This window comes from Neophocaena asiaeorientalis, unplaced genomic scaffold (genome assembly GCF_003031525.2).
Source record: "Neophocaena asiaeorientalis asiaeorientalis breed wild unplaced genomic scaffold, Neophocaena_asiaeorientalis_V1.1 scaffold164, whole genome shotgun sequence".
In the NCBI taxonomy this organism is placed as follows: domain Eukaryota; kingdom Metazoa; phylum Chordata; class Mammalia; order Artiodactyla; family Phocoenidae; genus Neophocaena; species Neophocaena asiaeorientalis.
This window is the reverse complement of record NW_020173727.1, coordinates 1409837-1428982: the sequence shown is the minus strand read 5'-3', so window position 1 is coordinate 1428982 and position 19146 is coordinate 1409837. Positions and strand designations below refer to the sequence as shown.

The window sequence follows — 19146 nt, the reverse complement described above, 5'->3', positions numbered from 1 at the left end:
GTATGTCTGCAGTGGTTGAGAGTCTGCCTGCCGATGCAGGGGACATGGGTTCGTGCCCAGGTCTGGGAAGATCCCACATGCCGCGGAGCGGCTAGGCCCGTGAGCCATGGCCGCTGAGCCTGCGCGTCCGGAGCCTGTGCTCCACAATGGGAGAGGCCACAACAGTGAGAGGCCCGCGTACTGCAAAAAAAAAAAAAAAAGAACTAAAGTACTGATAAATGCTACAACATGGATGAACCTTCAAAACACTGCTAAGTGAATGACGCCAGACACAAAGACTACATGCTGTATGATTCCATTTATACGAAATGTCCAACAGAGGCATATTCAGAGAGACAGAAAGCAGATTGCTAGGGGCTGCAAGGAAGGAGGAATGGGAATGACTGCTAATGAGTATGGGGTTTCTTTTTGGGGTAGTGAAAATGTGGACTTAGTGGTGATAGTTCCACAACATTGTGAATATACTAAACTCACTGAATCCTACACTTTAAAAGAACATATTTTATGGTATGTGAATCATATCTCACTAAAGCTGTTACTTTAAAACATAGAAAAAGCTATCCAGAAAATATTTTATTTCCATTTTGTAGGGCCCAACTTGTCAACTTTGAGGACTTCCAGGGGAGTTAAACCTTATGTACTTGTGAGTTAAGAGTGAGCAGTCTAGAATCTTCTGCCTGCCTCAAAATTCTTTTTTATCTGTGAAAAGAAGATGATACTGCCTATTAGATAGCATTGTATGATTTTAGGCTCTCAATTTAAATTGGCTTATTTTTAGCTCCATTTTTTTTTCCCCCTAGGAGGAATTGTAGCTGGTTCTTTGGACTCCCCGAAAAGAAAAAGGTGATATAAATAATTCCTTCTCCATCTTGAGTCTTGCTATGATAATAATTGCTACCTTTTGTAAAACATTTACTATATATCTATGTACTTTATATACATTATCTTACTTAATCTTTGCAACAACTCTATGAGGTGGGAGCTATTATTATTCCCATTTGAGGTATGAGAAAATTGCGGTTTAGAGAAATTAAATGCTCAGAGATCTACAGTAAGTGAGATAGCCAGGATTCAAATCCTGTCTGTACTCATAACTAAGACACTGTGCTAACCCCTATAACAAAAATTTCTAGATTTTAAGAAAAAAATTTAAGGTCTACATTGCCTTTATGGAATCCAGGTATGCAACCTTAAATAAGAAACATAAAAGCAAAACTCAACAATTTTTCTCCTAAAGAATTTTATATTGTCACTGGTATGTCTCAAGAAGAGTTTCAGATTGTAGCAAAAACAAGAAGGAAATTTTAAACTTCCACATTTACCTTTTAAGGATGGGTCAATATTTATGTGAAAGGACTCTGCTGCCCAAAGCAAGAGCCTGGTGGTCTTCATATAAACACTTATTACTTATTTAGGGACATTTCCCCTTCCCTTTATACTCCAGTTGCCATTTTGGCTCCTAAAGGACAGACGTAATCAGAGAATAGGAACAATGAAGCCCACTACACTTAAGAGAATGGAAAGCAAGTGGAATCAGGGAGGAACCAGAACAGAGATCAGGGATCAGGTGGAGGCCGGGTTGGGCTGCCTGAATAGGTAGAGAGAGATAGGCTTAATTCATCTGAGTTGGCAGTGAGAGGTGTAGCAACTAAAGGACAGGATGGGGGATAAACTGTGGGGTAGATTGCAGAGAGTAAGACCATAAAGGTGGAATCAGAACACATAGCTGGAGATAGATGAGGAGAGAAGAGAAGCACTGTTAATAAGGGAGTTTGGTACAGGGCACTGATGACTCAATAGGTATATTTTTCCAGCTACCTAAACATATGTTCAAATACTAACTATAATCAAATAAGTTTAAAAGACTTTAATAAGGCCATGTAGTCCGAAGTCTTTATTTCATAGTTGAAGAAATCAGAGCTAGAGAAGTAAACTGCACAAAACATATTGGCTCATACCCTACTGTGATATTACTTGACCACTATGTCATGATCAAAGTTAAATCTTAAGTCAATCTAAAATATTATGTGATATAAAACATAGCATACAGGTGCCTTATGTTTCATTTCTGTTTTTGCTATATTTTGTATTTAACCTGCCCATACATATACTACAGTTCATTCTCTAATATAGTCTTAAGACTTTTGCTTATTTATATTGAATGTAGTAATTCTTGTATTAGTTACTTTGGTGGTAAATTTTTTAAAATCTCAGTATGTTGGAGTTTGTTCATGGAACTATCACCACTGGGTTCATGGAAAAATTGACTTTTGGGGTCTGGTATAAATATTCATGCATGTGCTTGTGTATATATTGGTTAAGTTATTTAAAAATGATTACTGAGTACGCTTCTGCTCAAATCAGTGTGCATATCTTATGCAATTAGGCAGTCTCTCCATGTGGGAGGGGAAGGAATTCTCCCAATTAATTAATGGATTACCTTCCTTCCCCAGAATGACACATGCCTATATAAAGCTGTTCAAGGTCAAGGGGATCTCATTTCATCTGATACACATCTGGGGAACTAACCAGTATGGGTGGCTGAGAGAGCTACAGTTTTAAAAGGAGAATAGGACCCTCATGGACACAGAAAGTGGACTAGAACTCCTAGAAATTCCAACTTATTACAGATACCTTTTCTCCCATGGATGAAAAGGCAGTTTTATGCAAACTGTCATATACAGATGCATTTACATTCAAACTGTATGCTTCACTGCAACTCGGTGACTTTCCATTTTCTTCTATGAAAAAGCACCTGCATCCAACTAGAATTTAAACAGGCTGCATAAAGTAATTCAATAGCAGCAAATGCACTATTTAAAAATGAATCAATCTGAGATATGTAATGGTTTTAGACTGAAGCAGCTGTTTAATAAAACATACATATGCAATGACATTTCTTTTAGTGGAAGCAACTTGCTGAAGAATTTGAAAGAATCTTTTAACATATAAAACAGACCAATTAGAAAATAAATAGCCACCAAGAAGCCTATATCTATGGTTATTCTATTTTTGAGACAAGAATAGATACATGAATAAACAGAAATTTTTTCATCTTTGTGAATTTATAGGAATTCATGCAAAAGTATTAAAAAATGAATCCCATTCAGTTCATCTTTTTAAAACTTCTTAAGTGAAATGAATAAAATTACTAAATCAAAATGCTCAGAAAAAATCTTGGATATGTGATTCACTTATAGTTAGCATAATCATGAGATTCTAAGAATTTTGCTACCATTTTGGGGACTAACTGATGATGACAGACTAAACACTTTGATGCCAATTCCAATTCTCTGTACCATGAAAGAGAAAAAAAGTACTTTAACATATAAGAAACTGTGAAACAGCACAAATAAAACCCCATCTTGTATGCAGATTATCAGTTAAAGTGAAATTAGTACTTTAAATTATCAACTTACAAGTGGAAAATTTAACATTTTCAAAATGATATTCACTGAATTACCTCTATCTTTCCTGATTCATATAACCAAGCTAGCTATAGATGTAACTCAGCTATCCACTTATATTTATGTCTATGTATTTGCGCAAAGTTAAAACACTTAAATTTGATTAAAAACTTTCTGAATCAATGAAAGCAAAGTCATTACTTGGAAAACCAACCATTGACCATAATGAATATCTTAATTATTTTGATACGTGAAATATGCAATGTAATTATTTTTATGCTGGATTATATTGGGAATTTCCCTACACTTCATATTTAGTTAACTGATATATTACAAGAACAGCGATATTTTTCTTTTTAAAAATGAACTTAAAAACTTCCATAAATTTTAAAAATTCTGATTTATAAGTCGTTATTGCCATCTGCTGGTTATACAGTTTCATTGCATTTTGGGGTAAAAATTAGCAATTGTTTTACTAAAAGAGAAAACAGACACAAGTTTTAGAAATAAATGACTGGAAAATCTCTATGTAAGAGAAACAATTTACTAAATCACAAGGTATCTTCTTCTCAAAGAGGAAAAAATAATTCGAGAATACATTGCATTATATCAAATTATAATGCACTATTTTAATTGTCAGTTCACCATAGAATAAGTATCAGGCATGCTTATTAATGACAGTGATTTAAGTCACTGTCATTAATAAGCATAAAGCTAAAATATGACTTAAATAACTGTTCAAAATAACTAGCTCAAAATAAGTGAACACTGTTAAAGAAGTTAAAAAAGATGAAAACTTGTCAGATTCTATTCAAGCAAAAAAAACTGAGCGCCATGTTTTCCCTCACATACACAATCTATCCCTCTCCTTACTGAGAGAACGCAAAATTATTTAGGCAACTGTCTCTCAGTATTCTGAGTTAACTAGTGAACCTTCAACTCGTATTACTGTTTAATAATAGAACTAACATATAACTTAATGACAAAAATCCAGGTGAGCAAAACATTAATTGGAAATAATACTCATCAGTATACTCTGAATATGGTCACTCTAGAGCAAGATATAGTAATTATTTTATTTTATTTTATTTTTTGGCCACGCTGTGTGGCCTGTGGGAGCTTAGTTCCCCCACCAAGGATTGAACCTGTGCCCCCTGCAGTGGGAGCGCAGAGTCTAAACCACTGGACTGCCAGGGAAGTCCCCAAAATATAGTAATAATTTTTAAATTAAGCATATACTCTTTTAGATGCTTTACTATGTTTTAGGTACTTCAGCATTTTTCAGATCAGGAGATTAAATTAGAGCAGTTAAGTTTCTGGCTAAAGGTAATCTTGGTAAACTTGCATATATGAGTCCTCTATGTAAAAGATTTAGAATGGAGCATGGAACACAGTTAATTCTATGTGTTTACTATATATCTGAATCATATATATCCTGCTTATTTTACCTTTAACACTATATCATGAGTATTTTCCTATGTTGTTAAATATTCATTCAAAACGACTTTAGTCAATTTAGTAATGCTTCACTGTTATCAGTGTTCTGTAATTCATTGTTTGACATGGAGATTACTTCTAATTTTCAATTATATAAATAATAGTACAATGAGCATTATTATAAAAATTATTTTTTAAATGCCAAAAATGACCAGATTTGTACTTTCAAGGGCTAGACCAACAGAAAGAATATGCTTTATTCTGTTAGGACATGGAGTGATCCAAAAGACAACTGGAAACTCCAAGAAACAAACAAATTCACAAAAGGGAAACATAAGAAATAGGCAAAATAGACTGAAAAGAAGGAGACCAAAATCAGATAGTTCAAAGTTTTACAAGAAAATGTCACTAAAAATGACATCTGGCCAACATTCCAGTAGCAGCCACTCCTTACTTCCCACAAAAATACCCACTCCTCATGAAAAACAAAGACATAAAACTTATAAAATCACTTAAATGAATAACCTATCAACAAGGACCCTCAGATTACCTTTTAAAATATTCAACAAGATATAACTTAAAATAAACACATCTATTAAAATCACGGAGAGTTGAAGGATAAACAGATTAATTGGGAAAACACTGATTTTTTGAAAAGGCACAGATGGCCATATCAATTTCAGGTAAAAGTAGGATGTATAATTCAGCTGACTTGAAACGTCTATTGGAAAATATAAATTTCCCAAATTGATAGCAGAAGTAGTAGACAATGTAAATACATCATTAATAATGAAGGAAACTTAAAGACTAAAGAAAAATAAAAAGGCTCCAGAACCAGATATTCTAATACATTCAAAAGATGCAAATCCACCCAATTCATTTTATAAGTTTAACATAATTCTACAATTCCCTTTTTATTAAAGGGAAACAAAATCACTGCACTCCAAAAACAATATTAAAATACTCATATGAAAAAATAAGTTTTTGAATCTGCATATTTACTCAATAATATATTTTTATCCACCACCCATAAGTACCTTGTATTTTAAACTCAGGATTGGACGATTTATTAGCTGTTAAAAGTTGGGTAAATCATTACATCCTTGACCCGCGGTTTCCTAATTCGTACAAAGTTATCGTGTGAATTAAATGTGAAAACTTTTTTTTTTTGGCCCCGCCGCGGCCGCGGGGGCCCCTGGCCTTAGCAGCGAAACCGCGGAGTCCTAACCACTGGACTGCCAGGAAATTCCCTAGATGCGAAAACATTTTAAGCACCAAACATTGTGCCAGGAATGTAGAAACACTCCTTGAAGAAAATCTTTCAAACCAACAAATTAATATTAGCACTTATTGAATTTAAATAAGTGACAAGATGAATAATACTGTCAGCAACTGCTTTAGACCTTCAGAGTAGGGAAATTAATGTGGGCTGGGGCTCGGAGGGTGATAGAATTCAGATGGGCAGGCAGAAATGGATGAAAAAGCTACAGGAGGGCTTTTCGGTATAAGTAAACGGATAGTTATGGAGTCACACTACGGACCTCACTTGTAATGACTGGAAAGGAAGATTTGTGTCCTCGGACATGGTAAACTAAAGTTGAAAGGGCAGACTGGGGCAGCTTGCTGAAGGTACCGATGAACAAGCTAAGGAGTTTACGTTTTATTTGCGGGCTAATGGGAGCCACAAGCATTTCTGAAGGGTGTGGCATGCGGAAAATTAACCTGGCCACAGTGAGCCTAGATTAGATGGGGGAGAAGGAGCTTAGGGAGTTCGATCCATGATCAAACAGATGGGACGTGAAGCGGCACGGCCTGTAACAGTGAACATGAAAAATACCAATGGCCCCTGTCCATCTTTGCCAGCCGCCCTGGCATCACGTGTGGCTGTGCAGTGACTATGGGGCTCCCCTCTCACATGTTCCTGGGTGGTCCCTAGTTCAGAAGGGGGAGACTACTGAGCGCAACTCCGCGCTCAACTGCTGACGAATTCTGAGCAACCTTGTTGGGGTCACAATTTCACTTCAGAACGGACTAATAAGCGCTGTCCGCAAAGGGGACATCACCGAATTCCTGTCAACCAGAGGCTCTGGGATTAGACTCACCGGGCTGACGCCTGCTCTGCCACCTGCTGCCTGCAGCCTCGGGCCACTGCCTCGGCGTAGGAGACGGACTGAGTGCCCAATGCTAAGTGTTCCAAGGCGGCGAGGAGAGACGCTCCTAATAAGTGCCAGGCGCATCACAGGCGCCCACTTCCTTCCCTCGCTCTCCTTCTACGGTTATTTCTTTCAGTTGAGATCTCCTTTCCCTTCAATAACCTCGAGACAGACAATCTTTTGGTAAAAATAACAAAGCTAAGCCTAAAGTCGAAGAAAGTTCCTCAGACTTGTCCACCAGCAGCGTAGGGTAGCGGTGAGCTGGGCGGCGCACGTGAGAGGATAAGCGTGAGGAGACACGCGTGGGGCTCTGCGCGGAGTCCGCTTACTTGGGGCTGTACACGTGGAGGCGCACGTGGGAGGATGCGCGCCGAGCTGCGCGCAGGGTCTGCGCACGTGGGGCTGCACGCGTGGGCGGCGCACCGGCCGCGCGGGGCAGCCTGGGCCTGACGCCGCCCCCCTTCCAGGTTTCGCGGTCGCCTTGACTACCCGGTGGCCCGCAACGGCGGCGGGGACTAGTCGTTGAGGCTGCGAGCCGAGCCAGACACCTGCGGACCTCGCCCGACTCGGCCGGGCCCGCGCCGGAGAGAGTAGCAGCTCCATCCGAACAGGGACTATGAGAAAATGGTCGGGCAAACGAGGAACAAGCTCAAAGAAGCGGCCTCAGAGCCGTCGCACTCTCTCCGCTCCACGCAGTCTAAGCAGCGGCGGCGCCGGGCCACCGGAGCCGGGGAGCCGGAGTTGGACGAGGAGCCGAAGGGGAAGGTGAAAAAGACGGAGCTGCCTTTGCCCGCATGCGATGGGAACCTGCCAGGGGGCGCCCGGAAGTACTCGCCGCGGAGGACCCGAAACCTGAACGCGCAGAATTGCCTGCAAATGGAAGTGGTCGGAAGGACCGTTCTTCTCGGCCGCTTTCAATTCCTCAGATGTTTCATGGAGCAGCTCCGCGACAAGGTGCATCTATTGCGGAGATATCAGTTCACGGGCAGTATGACCCTCGGCATAGGTGAGCAGAGTCGACCGCGGAAAGCCCTCGGCAGGAGCCCCGACGGCAGGAGGCCCAGCACTCCCGCGCGGTAGGCTCGCATCCGAGGGACCCGCGGGCCCTCTGAGCCTCAGGTTGGAAGTGGTTTTAGTGAATCTTGCAGATCAATTTAACAAGCAAGTCTAGCAGCAATAATGGCGAGGTCCAATCTCTGGAAAATCGCTGACAAGAATTTCCAGTCCCCTTGTTTTAAAGTTCTTTTAAAACATTTTTAAGGGTTTTCAGGAACAGTGATCACTTCATGTGTCACCAACAAAATGTCATCTTAAGGCAGCCATTTATCACAAGTTGTGAAAATGATAGGGTAGCTTTTGGGGGGGAGAGGTCAGACATTGTATTTTTCTGCACCTTGAATAAAGCAAAATAAACTGTTGGTTATCTTAATGAGTTGAGAATCTTTAATAGCGGAAATAGAGTCACATTAGGCAATATATTTACCCATGTTTTCCATTTATTTTCATCTTGCTGAGGAGCTTTGATGCTTAAATTTTCTTCTTATTTAAGCACTTGAAAGATGTTTGTTTGTATTCCTCATTTTCTGTAGCTTAAGACATAAATATTGCTGTTTCATTAAAATCAGTTTTGAGCCTAGTCTTTGGTCAGACTGGCTGCTGATGTGTATTGAAACATAGATAAATGTCTCCTAATGTAAGGTACTGTGATTACTATCATAAGTTGACTGCTGATGTTAATTAAAGTAGAATGAATGTCCGCATTTGGGGTATGTTGAAAATACTTGAGAAATAATAGATGGGGGTTCATATTTAGATTTTGTCAGATGTCTTCAATTATGGAAACAAATACATTCCACATCCAGAATCAACATGGTCTTGAATATAGAGGTGTTTTGCCCAAACACAAGCCCTGGTGCACCCATGACTGGCACATTGAAGGCACTCAGTCAATGTTGGGTGAAATGATGAGTGAGTATATTAAGTGCTATGAGAGTTCCAAAGAGTGAACATACTGGAGAATGGGAAGTGGGAAATGAGATCAGATAAGACTTTTAGGAAAAGGTGGGATTTGAATTGTGACCAAAAGGCTAATATTTGGATGCCTGAAGCACAGAACAAGTTTAGAGGCCTATAGAACAGCATAGGGCTTCCCTGGTGGTGCAGTGGTTGAGAGTCTGCTTGCCGATGCAGGGGACACGGGTTCGTGCCCCAGTCCAGGAAGATCCCATCCCAAAAAAAAAAAAAAAAAAAATGAACAGCATAATCAGTCATGGAAGTAAGAAAATATGAAAGCAGAGTAAGGGTACAAAAAGAAGAGAAAGTAGGAAGTTCAAAAGGTTGGTTGGGACCAGCCATGGAGAGGCTAATTCAAGCCTAGGTTTAAGGTATTTGGACTTCATTCTGTAGGGAGGCACCGATTGATTCTTTTCTTTAGGAAGATAATTTTTTAATGAGGTGAAATGCACATAACATAAAATTAAGCATCTTTAAAGTGAACAATTTTGTGACATTTAGTACATTCACGATGTTGGCATTGAATGATTTTTAAATAGAGTAAAATGATCAGAAGTGTGCTTCAGAGAGAATAATTTGACAGCATTGTGTAAAATGGACTGGATATGGACTGAGAAAAGCAGAAAAAATAATTGAATGCTGGAATCCAGGCAATAGTGGTCTTAATGAGGGTAGCAACAGTAGGAATGGAGAAGAGAGGACAGAGGTGAAAGTTGATAGTAACAAATTGAGAGGAACTGGGTAGGTAGTGAGGTAGAAGAGGAAAAGAATGTGAGGAGAGGGGGAGAGAACATTTGTTCAGGCATGAGGAGTGTAGATTTGGGAATTATCCATGTGGAAGTGAGTTGGAACGTTAAGATTGAGTGAGATTTCCAAGAGAGGAAAGAGGGCAAAGTAAAGCTATTTGGGAAAACCTGTTATACTTAGTTTTAAGAGGTGAGTGAAGGAAAACCAGATAGATAAGCATATAAAAACAAAATGGTCAGAAAGAGTTGATATGATGGAAGATAACAGAGGAAGAAATCTAAGAATCTGGTCAAATGCTACAGAGAGATTGAAAAGCAGAAGTGAAAGAGGCCATTGATGTTGATAACTAACTCATCATTGGTCATTTAAAAGAGTTATAGGAACTTAGAAGAAAGAAATTGGCTAAGAATCTTGTTAAATAATGGCAGGGGGGTGGAGGAGAGAATACTTCATAGTTGGAAGGCCTACTAGATCAAGAGAAGTGTTTTAAGGCCTAGGAAAATTAAAGGCTGAAGGGAAGAACCAAGGGGAGAGGGTGGGATTAACGTTCCAAGAGAGGGAATACTTGATAGTGCAGTCTTGGAGTAATTGGGAAGGATGAAATTAAAGTCACAAATTTGAGATGCTAACTGTTGAAAAGAAGAGATGCTTCCTCTTCTGAGATGGTAGAGAATAGAGAAGCAAAGATTACTATGTAGAGAAATGCTGAAGTGGATATAAGAGACTTTGGGAGTGCTCGCATTAAATGATCTTTGTTTCAGTAAAGTATAAGGTTGGGTCACTATCAGAGGTGAGATTGACAGAGACAGGATACGGAGGCCCAGGAGACAGGCTTTTTATCACAACTTTGAAAGGAACTGTGATAAGCACTTCTTTAGTTTTACAATATTGGCGTCATTCATTACACCTTACCATTTTATCAGGTGTGGAATGTGGAGTAAGGGGAGGGAGAGGCACACAAATATTTTGAGGGTTTTTGGAAAGCTAGATGGACTTAGTAGGATATTTGATCTTTTCCTTAAGTGTCATTTTTAAGAGTAACTGTCTGGAGAATAAGAAAGAGGATACAAGTATAGTTGAATAAGGCATTCTCTGTGCATCTTAAGAGTTAATGAAACCTTATCAGAGGGGCATCTGTTTTGAGTTGAGAGGGGAGGTATAGGTTTAATTTTAAAGTGGTTCAGAGTATATTATGTATGTATTAGGTAGAAAGTTAACATATGTAGCAAGTATATAATTTTTCTATAAAGACCCAGGTGGTAAATATTTTAAGCTTCACAGGCCACATACGGTCTCTGTTAACTATTCTTCTTCCTTATTTTTATAACCCTTAAAAAATTTAACAAATATTTTTAGCTTGCAGATAATACAAAAACAGACCATGGGCCATATAGTTTGCTGATCGTGGCATAAAAATAGTAAATCTGAGAAATACTGAAGAGTGGTAGGAATGAGCTCAGGATGGTAAGACTACAGAAAAAGAGCTGGAGAAGCATGATTGGGAACTTCCAACAGTGCAATGTTTGTTTTAAAAATTATTAAATAGTTGTTTTAAAGGTATATTATAATGAAGCAGCTTTTAATGGCTTTTTTCTTTTCTTCTTTTTCCAGCTGTCTTTGTGGCAATTTTGCACTGGTAAGATTAGTTTCAGTTTGAAATCAATGAAAACATTTGAATTAAAAATTGCCATTGCTGTTTGCATATAATAAAACAATAACTGCTTGTTACGTGTATAGAACGTCTGTATGTGCACCAGTTTACATATATGTGTATATAAAACCTTTTTTAAAACCTCATGTGAAGCAACTTTTATAAATGGATGCATTAGGGGAATAGTAACTTATGAATTAAAATATTTTTGCTTTATCAAAGGATTCACCACTATATTTCTTAAATATCTAGCTTTTGTAGTATACTTTTCATGTTTATTTCATGTAGAAAACTTCCTCATTTTATAGTAATTGAGTGTTGTTAGTGACATAAACTCAGAGATAAAGTTTCAGTGACACCTGTCAATTGGAAATCAGGTAGAAATGAAGATAAACACTCTGTGATGGTAATACAGAATTAAATGAACCTTTCAGTATGCATACACCTGCACATAATTTTACACAAATGATATGTTTGTAAAAACTCTATGTAAAATAATATTTTTCCTCTGACATATCTTCATTTCTACCTGAGCTCAAGGATTTCTACTATTGGGAAGAATGGGATCTGCCCCACATCCTGTTGGGACAGTGCTCTTCTGATCATTATTCTGCAGGGAGATTTCGATGTTAGAACTAAGGCTGTAATGGTAAGAAACATTTCCTACAGCTGTTGGTACCGTGGCATGTGTCCTATGTGTAAACGAAGGTGAGTGAAAGACAGGGTTGCTATATGGAATTTTGATTTATTTTTTACTTCATTGGAAAGCATCTACTATGTAAATTAAGGATAGCATAATTGCTGACGATAATTTATTTGTCACATGTGCACCTGTTTTCAGTACCTACAGCTGTTTTTTTAAGTTGCATTAATAAAATATCTCAAAGTACAGTCCTGTGTTTTTTGGCACTTTGTGTAGTATTATACTTATTTAAAATTGCTTTAACCTAAAATAATTTTATTTAAAATTATATTCCAAAGCTTTTCAACATTTAGAGGCATTTCCCAAACCTGGTACATTGGAAACACTTGTGAAACCTAACAAACAGACAAAAACATGCTTCTGTTCTGATTTAGAGGCCTGGAGTAGGAGGAAGGGTGATTAGATCTGCAGGAGTTTTAGATACACAATTAAGATTAGGACCCAGGGAGTTAAGGAATTTCAGCTGTGTGCTAATGCTAGCTTATGAATGCCTAAAAATATACAAATTAGCAAGTTACAAAATTATCTCAATATTTATTATAAAAATTTATTCTTTATCTTTTTATGGCTTTCATACTTTGTTTATAATAGTTATTTTAGTGCTGTTTTTGAAACATGTTATTTTTCTTCTAGGATACATTTAATAACACTTTTTGAAAATGATCGTCATTTTTCTCACCTCTCATCCTTGGAACGGGAGATGACTTTTCGCACTGAAATGGTTAGGTTCTTTCTTCTAATGAATTCATTTGTAGTTTAAGAATAGTGAGGCTATAACGTGGAAACTTATTAGGAACTGAAATGAATTTTTGGTGAATTGCACTGTTTTTCAAGCTATAGCCTATAGGTTTATTTTGTTTTATTTTTGCTGTTTTTAAAAAAAATTTTATTGGAATATAGTTGATTTACAATGTTGTGTTAGTTTCAGGTGTACAGCAAACTGATTCAGTTATATGTATACATATATTCATTCTTTTTGAGATTCTTTACCCATGTAGATTATTACAGAATATGAGTAGAGTTCTCTGTGCTATACAGTAGGTCCTTGTTGGTTATCTATTTTATATATAGTAATGTGTGTATGTTAATCCCAGGTTCCTAGTTTATCTCTCCCCACCCCACTTTTCCCCTTAGGTAACCATAGGTTTGTTTTTGAAATCTGGCCTGTAGGTTTATTATTTAAATAAAAAAGTGTTTTAGTCCTCACACCATAAACAAAAATAAACTCAAAATGGATTAAAGACCTAAATGTAAGACCTGAAACCATAAAACTCCTAGAAGAGAACATAGGCAGAACACTCTTTGACATAAATTGTAGCAGTATTTTTTTTGATCTGTCTCCTAAGGCAAAAGAAGTAAAAATAAACAAATAGAGTCTAGTTAAACCTAAAAGCTTTTGCAAAGCAAAGGAAACCATCTACAAAACTTAAAGACAGCCTACTGAATGGGAGAAAATATTTTCAAATGCTATGACTGATAAGGGGTTAATATCCAAAATACATAAACAACTCATACAACTCAATATAAAAGAAAAAGTTAAAAAATTTGACAGAAGACCTGAATAGACGTTTTCCAAAGAATACATACAAATGGCTAACAGGCACATGAAAAGGTGCTCAACATCACTAATTATTAGAGAAGTGCAAATCAAAACCACAATGAGATATCACCTCACACTTGTCAGACTGGCTGCCATCAAAAAGTGTACAGATAACAAATGTTGCTGAAGATGTGGACAAAAGGGAACCCTTGTACACTGTTGGTGGGAATGTAAAACAGTGCAGCCATTATGGAGATTCCTCAAAAAACTAAAAATAGGGCTTCCCTGGTGGCGCAGTGGTTGAGAGCCCACCTGCCGATGCAGGTGACACGGGTTCGTGCCCTGGTCCGGGAAGATCCCACATGCCGCGGAGTGGCTGGGCCCGTGAGCCATGGCCGCTGAGCCTGCACGTCCGGAGCCTGTGCTCCACAACGGGAGAGGCCACAACAGTGAGAGGCCCGAAAAAAACACCTAAAAATAGAACTACCATATGATCCGGGAATTCCACTCCTGGGCACATATCCAAAAAAAAACAAAAATACTGATTTGAAAAGATACATGCACCCCAATGTTCATGGCAGCATTATTTACAATAGCCACGATATGGAGGCAACCCAAGTGTCCATCAAGAGTTGAATAGATAAAAGAAGATGTAATATATACATATATATGCAGTGGGATATTAACCATAAAAAAGAATGAAATTCTGCCATTTGCAACAACGTGGGTAGTCCTAGAGAGTATTATGCTTAGTGAAATAATTCAGAGAAAGACACTCTATTTTATCACTTATGTATGGAATCTAAAAAATAAAACATAAGTGTTTCAGGATTCTTTTACCTCATTCTCCTCCTCTCCTAAGGCAGACTCCTTTTTAAGATAATAAAGATCAATTATAATAGCTGAGAAAGAAGGAAAACAAAGACAAGGTTTAAGAAGTGATACAGGGGGCTTCCCTGGTGGTGCAGTGGTTGAGAGTCTGCCTACTGATGCAGGGGACACGGGTTCGTGCCCCAGTCAGGGAAGATCCCACATGCCGCGGAGCGGCTGGGCCCGTGAGCCATGGGCGCTGAGCCTGCACGTCCGGAGCCTGTGCTCCGCAACGGGAGAGGCCACAACAGTGAGAGGCCCGTGTACCGCAAAAAAATAAAGAAGTGTTACAGGGCTACCAAAATGATCAGAAATTACTTTCTCTTAGGGTGGAGTTGGGAGACCCCATGTTTTATCTGGCTCTTTAAATTTTCTTTTAGCTCTCTTGATTTCAAGATAATTTCTTTTAAGAGACAACTTTTGATATAATGCTTTCTGTTTTTTAGACATCTAACCTATAAAATGGAGATAATCTATCTACCATATGTATTTCACATAATTGTTACGCGGGTTAAATGGGAAAAAGAATGCCAGAATTGCAGAAATTTACAATTAAGAGAGACCAGGGCTGTCTTCCAGATCAGCTAGTTAGGGGCCAAGAGAAGAATTGAAACTGGCCCTCCTGACTGTTTAGCTACTACTTTTGTTTTTTGGTTTTAATTGTGGCTAAATTTAAAATTTTTAATTAAAAAAATTAGCAAAATTTACCATTTCAACTATTTTAAAGTATACAGTTCTGTGGCATTAAATACACTTATATAGTTGTGCAACCATCACCACCATCCATCTCCAGAGTTTTATTATCCCAAACAGACTGTACCTGCTAAACACTTAACTCCCCACTCACACTCACTCCTCACTTAGCTGCTTGGTGACCTCTATTCTACTTCCTGTCTCTATAAATCTGCCTACTCTAGGTATCTCAGCCATTGCTTTTTAAGTCTCACCGTATAGCCACTTATAAAGCTGAAGAATTGGGTGTGTTAGCATTTGTATGGCATTTGAATTGTTATTATAGGTATTATTTCCAAAGACAGGATATAAAATATTAAAGAGCATAGCTGTGGCAGAGTCTGGGCTTTGATGACAGATCACTAGATTCAGATAGCAGTTCTGTGCTTTCTTGCGTAATGGCTAGTAAGTTAACTTTGATTCTCAGTCTCATCTGTTAACTGGGAATAATGCCAGCCTTACAGGGTTTTACTGAAAATGAAGGAAGATGAAAATGAATGAAGCACATAGCATAGTACCTGGCCCCAAAATAATAACTGTTATTAATAAAAATTTATATGTTTTCTATTTAAGTATAGACATGCATATTAAATATCCTTTCATTGTAGTATTGCCTTGTTTTTCTCATAAGAAAAGGGAAAGATCCTTATATGAACTTATTTTACTAATCAAAATTATGAGTAAATGCTTTTTCAGACATCAGCTAAAACATCTTTAATTTTTTTATACTTTTTTTAAAAATTATTTATTTTATTTATTTTTATTTTTGGCTGTGTTGGGTCTTCATTGCTGCGTGTGGGTTTTCTCTAGTTGCAGAGATCTTCGTTGCAGTGCATGGGCTTCTCATTGCGGTGGCTTCTCTTGTGGAGCATGGGCTCTAGGTGCCCAGGCTTCAGTAGTTGTGGCTCATTGGCTCTAGAACGCAGGCTCAGTAGTTGTGGCGCACGGGCTTAGTTGCTCTGTGGCATGTGGGATCTTCCCGGACCAGGGTTTGAACCCGTGTCCCCTGCATTGGCAGGCAGATTCTTAACCACTGCGCCACCAGGGAAGCTCCCCAGATCTTTCATTTTAATAGTCACTAGTGTTGCTTAGTCTATCAAAAATAAAGTACCTATAGTTGTATGAAGCAGGAATGAGTGTGGGGTTGAAAATTGCTTTTAATGTTTTTTGAGGGAGTGTGTATTACAAACTATGTGGCCCTTTATTTTTTAGGAAGGAAAGCAGGAAATTGATGAGGAAGTAATATGAAACAACATGCTTTTGTTAATCTTTGGAATTTAAACAGCACTTTTAGTAACCTAATAAAATCATTATTCCACATGCTGGAATAATGCACTAAAGTAATCCTTTTTTTAGGACACAGCATTTGTGTCATGAACAATAGTCGGTTCACATTTAGTTAGCTTTCACTTTGTGCAGAGCCAATAGATGGAACTAGGAAGTAAGACGAAAGCGCAAAGTTGCATCTAATGCTCTTGTAGTCACTGTTATTTCTTAAGAGTTGGAGAAAAAGAAGTACTTTTCTCTATGCAAAGTTCTACACATACAAGGACATGAAGTCATCTCTGTTTGTGCCAGAATCATCAGATCTCAACTTCTAGGCATCTCATAATGTGGGGGTAAAATCAGGCTTGGTAAAATTAAAAATATATTGTTTACATATTTTAAGGTGTGGTTAGAAAAGCTCCTTAAAATGTTTAACCATCCCTTTAACTCTTTTTCAAACCTACAGAAAATATGAAAGAATATTATAGTGATAACCTGAAAATGTATGCCTTTTTTGCATCCAAGAATGCACTAGCGAGGAGAAATTAGGTAGTCTTATTATCTATCCTTTTCTTTTTTTCAGAGTAAATTGTTCTAAAAAGAGGTATAAAAATAAATATTTTCAAATTTTACTTACATTGACAATTTGTACTTTTTTAAAGGGACTTTATTATTCCTACTTCAAAACCATTATCGAAGCACCTTCATTTTTGGAAGGACTATGGATGATTATGAATGACAAGCTTACTGAATATCCCCTTGCAATTAATACAGTGAAACGCTTCCATCTTTATCCAGAGGTAAGCAATATTTGGGAACAAATATTTGTAGAGGGATTCTTCTTTATCAGATAAAAATAGTAAGCACAATGATGTTATAGGAAGGAGGGGATTTTAAAGTTTATTGATTGTATGTGTCCTTATAGTTGAGCAGTGTATCAAAAGTTCCTATCCTAAATTTAAAAGCCCCAGAAATTATGCTCACATGAACTTAAAGGATAGAACCTTAGTATGGAATTAATGACTAGCGTAATAGGCCAAATGGGAAGGAGCCAAGAAGGATTCTCGAGGGAGGTGGTCTGTTGGCTTTATTTTTTTTAAAACCTCAACCTATTATTTTCTAATTCTAGCAAAAATATATCCTGTTAAATTCCTCTTCTTTTCCCCAAGCAAGTCTTGGTGAAAAGCAGTACATGGCTACTGCAGTATTTACAAAGACCATATATTACAAAACATCAGCAGAGAAAACCTTGTGGGAAGATATTATTGAAGCATTCTTTAATCAGTATTCATCAAATTACCTACTCCTTGATTTATAAAATGAAATAAATGAATGATTTGATAAAAGTAACATCAGGGCAAAAGCAAAATAGATACAAATATAAGTACAATAGCTTCTTTTTAAAAAGTTTTTATTGGAGTATAGTTGCTTTACAATGTTGTATTAGTTTCTACTGTACAGGAAAGTGAGTCAGCTATACGTATACATGTATCCCTTCTTTTTCGGATTTCCTTCCCATTTAGGTCACCACATAGCACTGCATAGAGTTCCCTGTGCTATACAGTAGGTTCTCATTAGTTATCTATTTTATACGTAGTATCAATAGTATATATATCAGTCCCAACCTCCCAGTTCATCCCACCCACCCTTTTCCCCCTTGGTCTCCATACATTTGTCCTCTACATCTGTGTCTCTTTTTCTGCTTTGTAAATAAGATTGTCTATACCAATATTTTCAGATTCCACATATATGCGTTAATATACAATATTCATTTTTCTCTCTCTGACTTGCTTCACTCTGTATGACAGTCTCTAGATCCATCCATGTCTCTACAAATGACCCAATTCGTTCCTTTTTATGGCTGAGTAATATTCCATTGTACATATGTACCACATCTTTATCCATTCATCTGTTGATGGACACCTAGGTTGCTTCCACGTCCTGACTATTGTAAATAGTGCTGCAGTGAGCATTGTGGTGCATGACTCTTTTTGAATTACGGTTTTCTCAGGGTATATGCCCAGTAGTGAGATTGCTGGGTCATATGGTAGTTCTATTTTTAGTTCTTTAAGGAGCCTCCATACTGTTCTCCATAGTGGCTGTATCAATTTACATTCCCACCAACAGTGTGAGAGGGTTCCCTTTTCTCCACACCTTCTCCAGCATTTATTGTTTGTAGATTTTTTGATGATGGCCATTCTGACTGGTGTGAGGTGATATCTCATTGTAGTTTTGATTTGCATTTTCTAATAATTAGTGATGTTGAGCATTTTTTCATGTGTTTGTTGGCCATCTGTATGTCTTCTTTGGAGAAATGTCTATTTAGGCCTCCAGCCCATTTTTTTGATTGGGTTGTTTGTTTTTTAATATTGAGCTGCATGAACTGTTTGTATATTTTGGAGATTAATTCTTTGTCTGTTGCATCTGTTGGCTTTAGAGACCGTGTAGATGGGCATACTGATCACATGAAGGGACAATGACAGTGACGAGTAGAATAGTGACCTTGGGGATACATTAATAAGGCAAGATTTATTTAGTTATATAGCTAGAAATCTATGAATACTTCCCAATACTAAAAAAAGTATGAACTTTATGATAGTCTTCAAATTCTAGAAATTGGAAAAAAG

The 19146-nt window shown here is 37.6% G+C and overlaps 1 protein-coding gene across 1 annotated transcript in view; it reads left to right on the top strand.

Annotated features, from left to right (window-relative positions):
- Positions 1-7450: 7450 nt before the first annotated feature.
- Positions 7451-19146, top strand: part of DPY19L2 (dpy-19 like 2) — an 88557-nt gene continuing 76861 nt past the window's right edge. The window contains exons 1-4 of the mRNA XM_024750776.1: positions 7451-8003; positions 11369-11393; positions 12745-12832; positions 17182-17319. Of these exons, the coding sequence (XP_024606544.1) occupies positions 7622-8003; positions 11369-11393; positions 12745-12832; positions 17182-17319 (633 nt within the window). The 5' untranslated portion in view covers positions 7451-7621. The remainder of the gene's footprint in view (positions 8004-11368; positions 11394-12744; positions 12833-17181; positions 17320-19146) is intronic.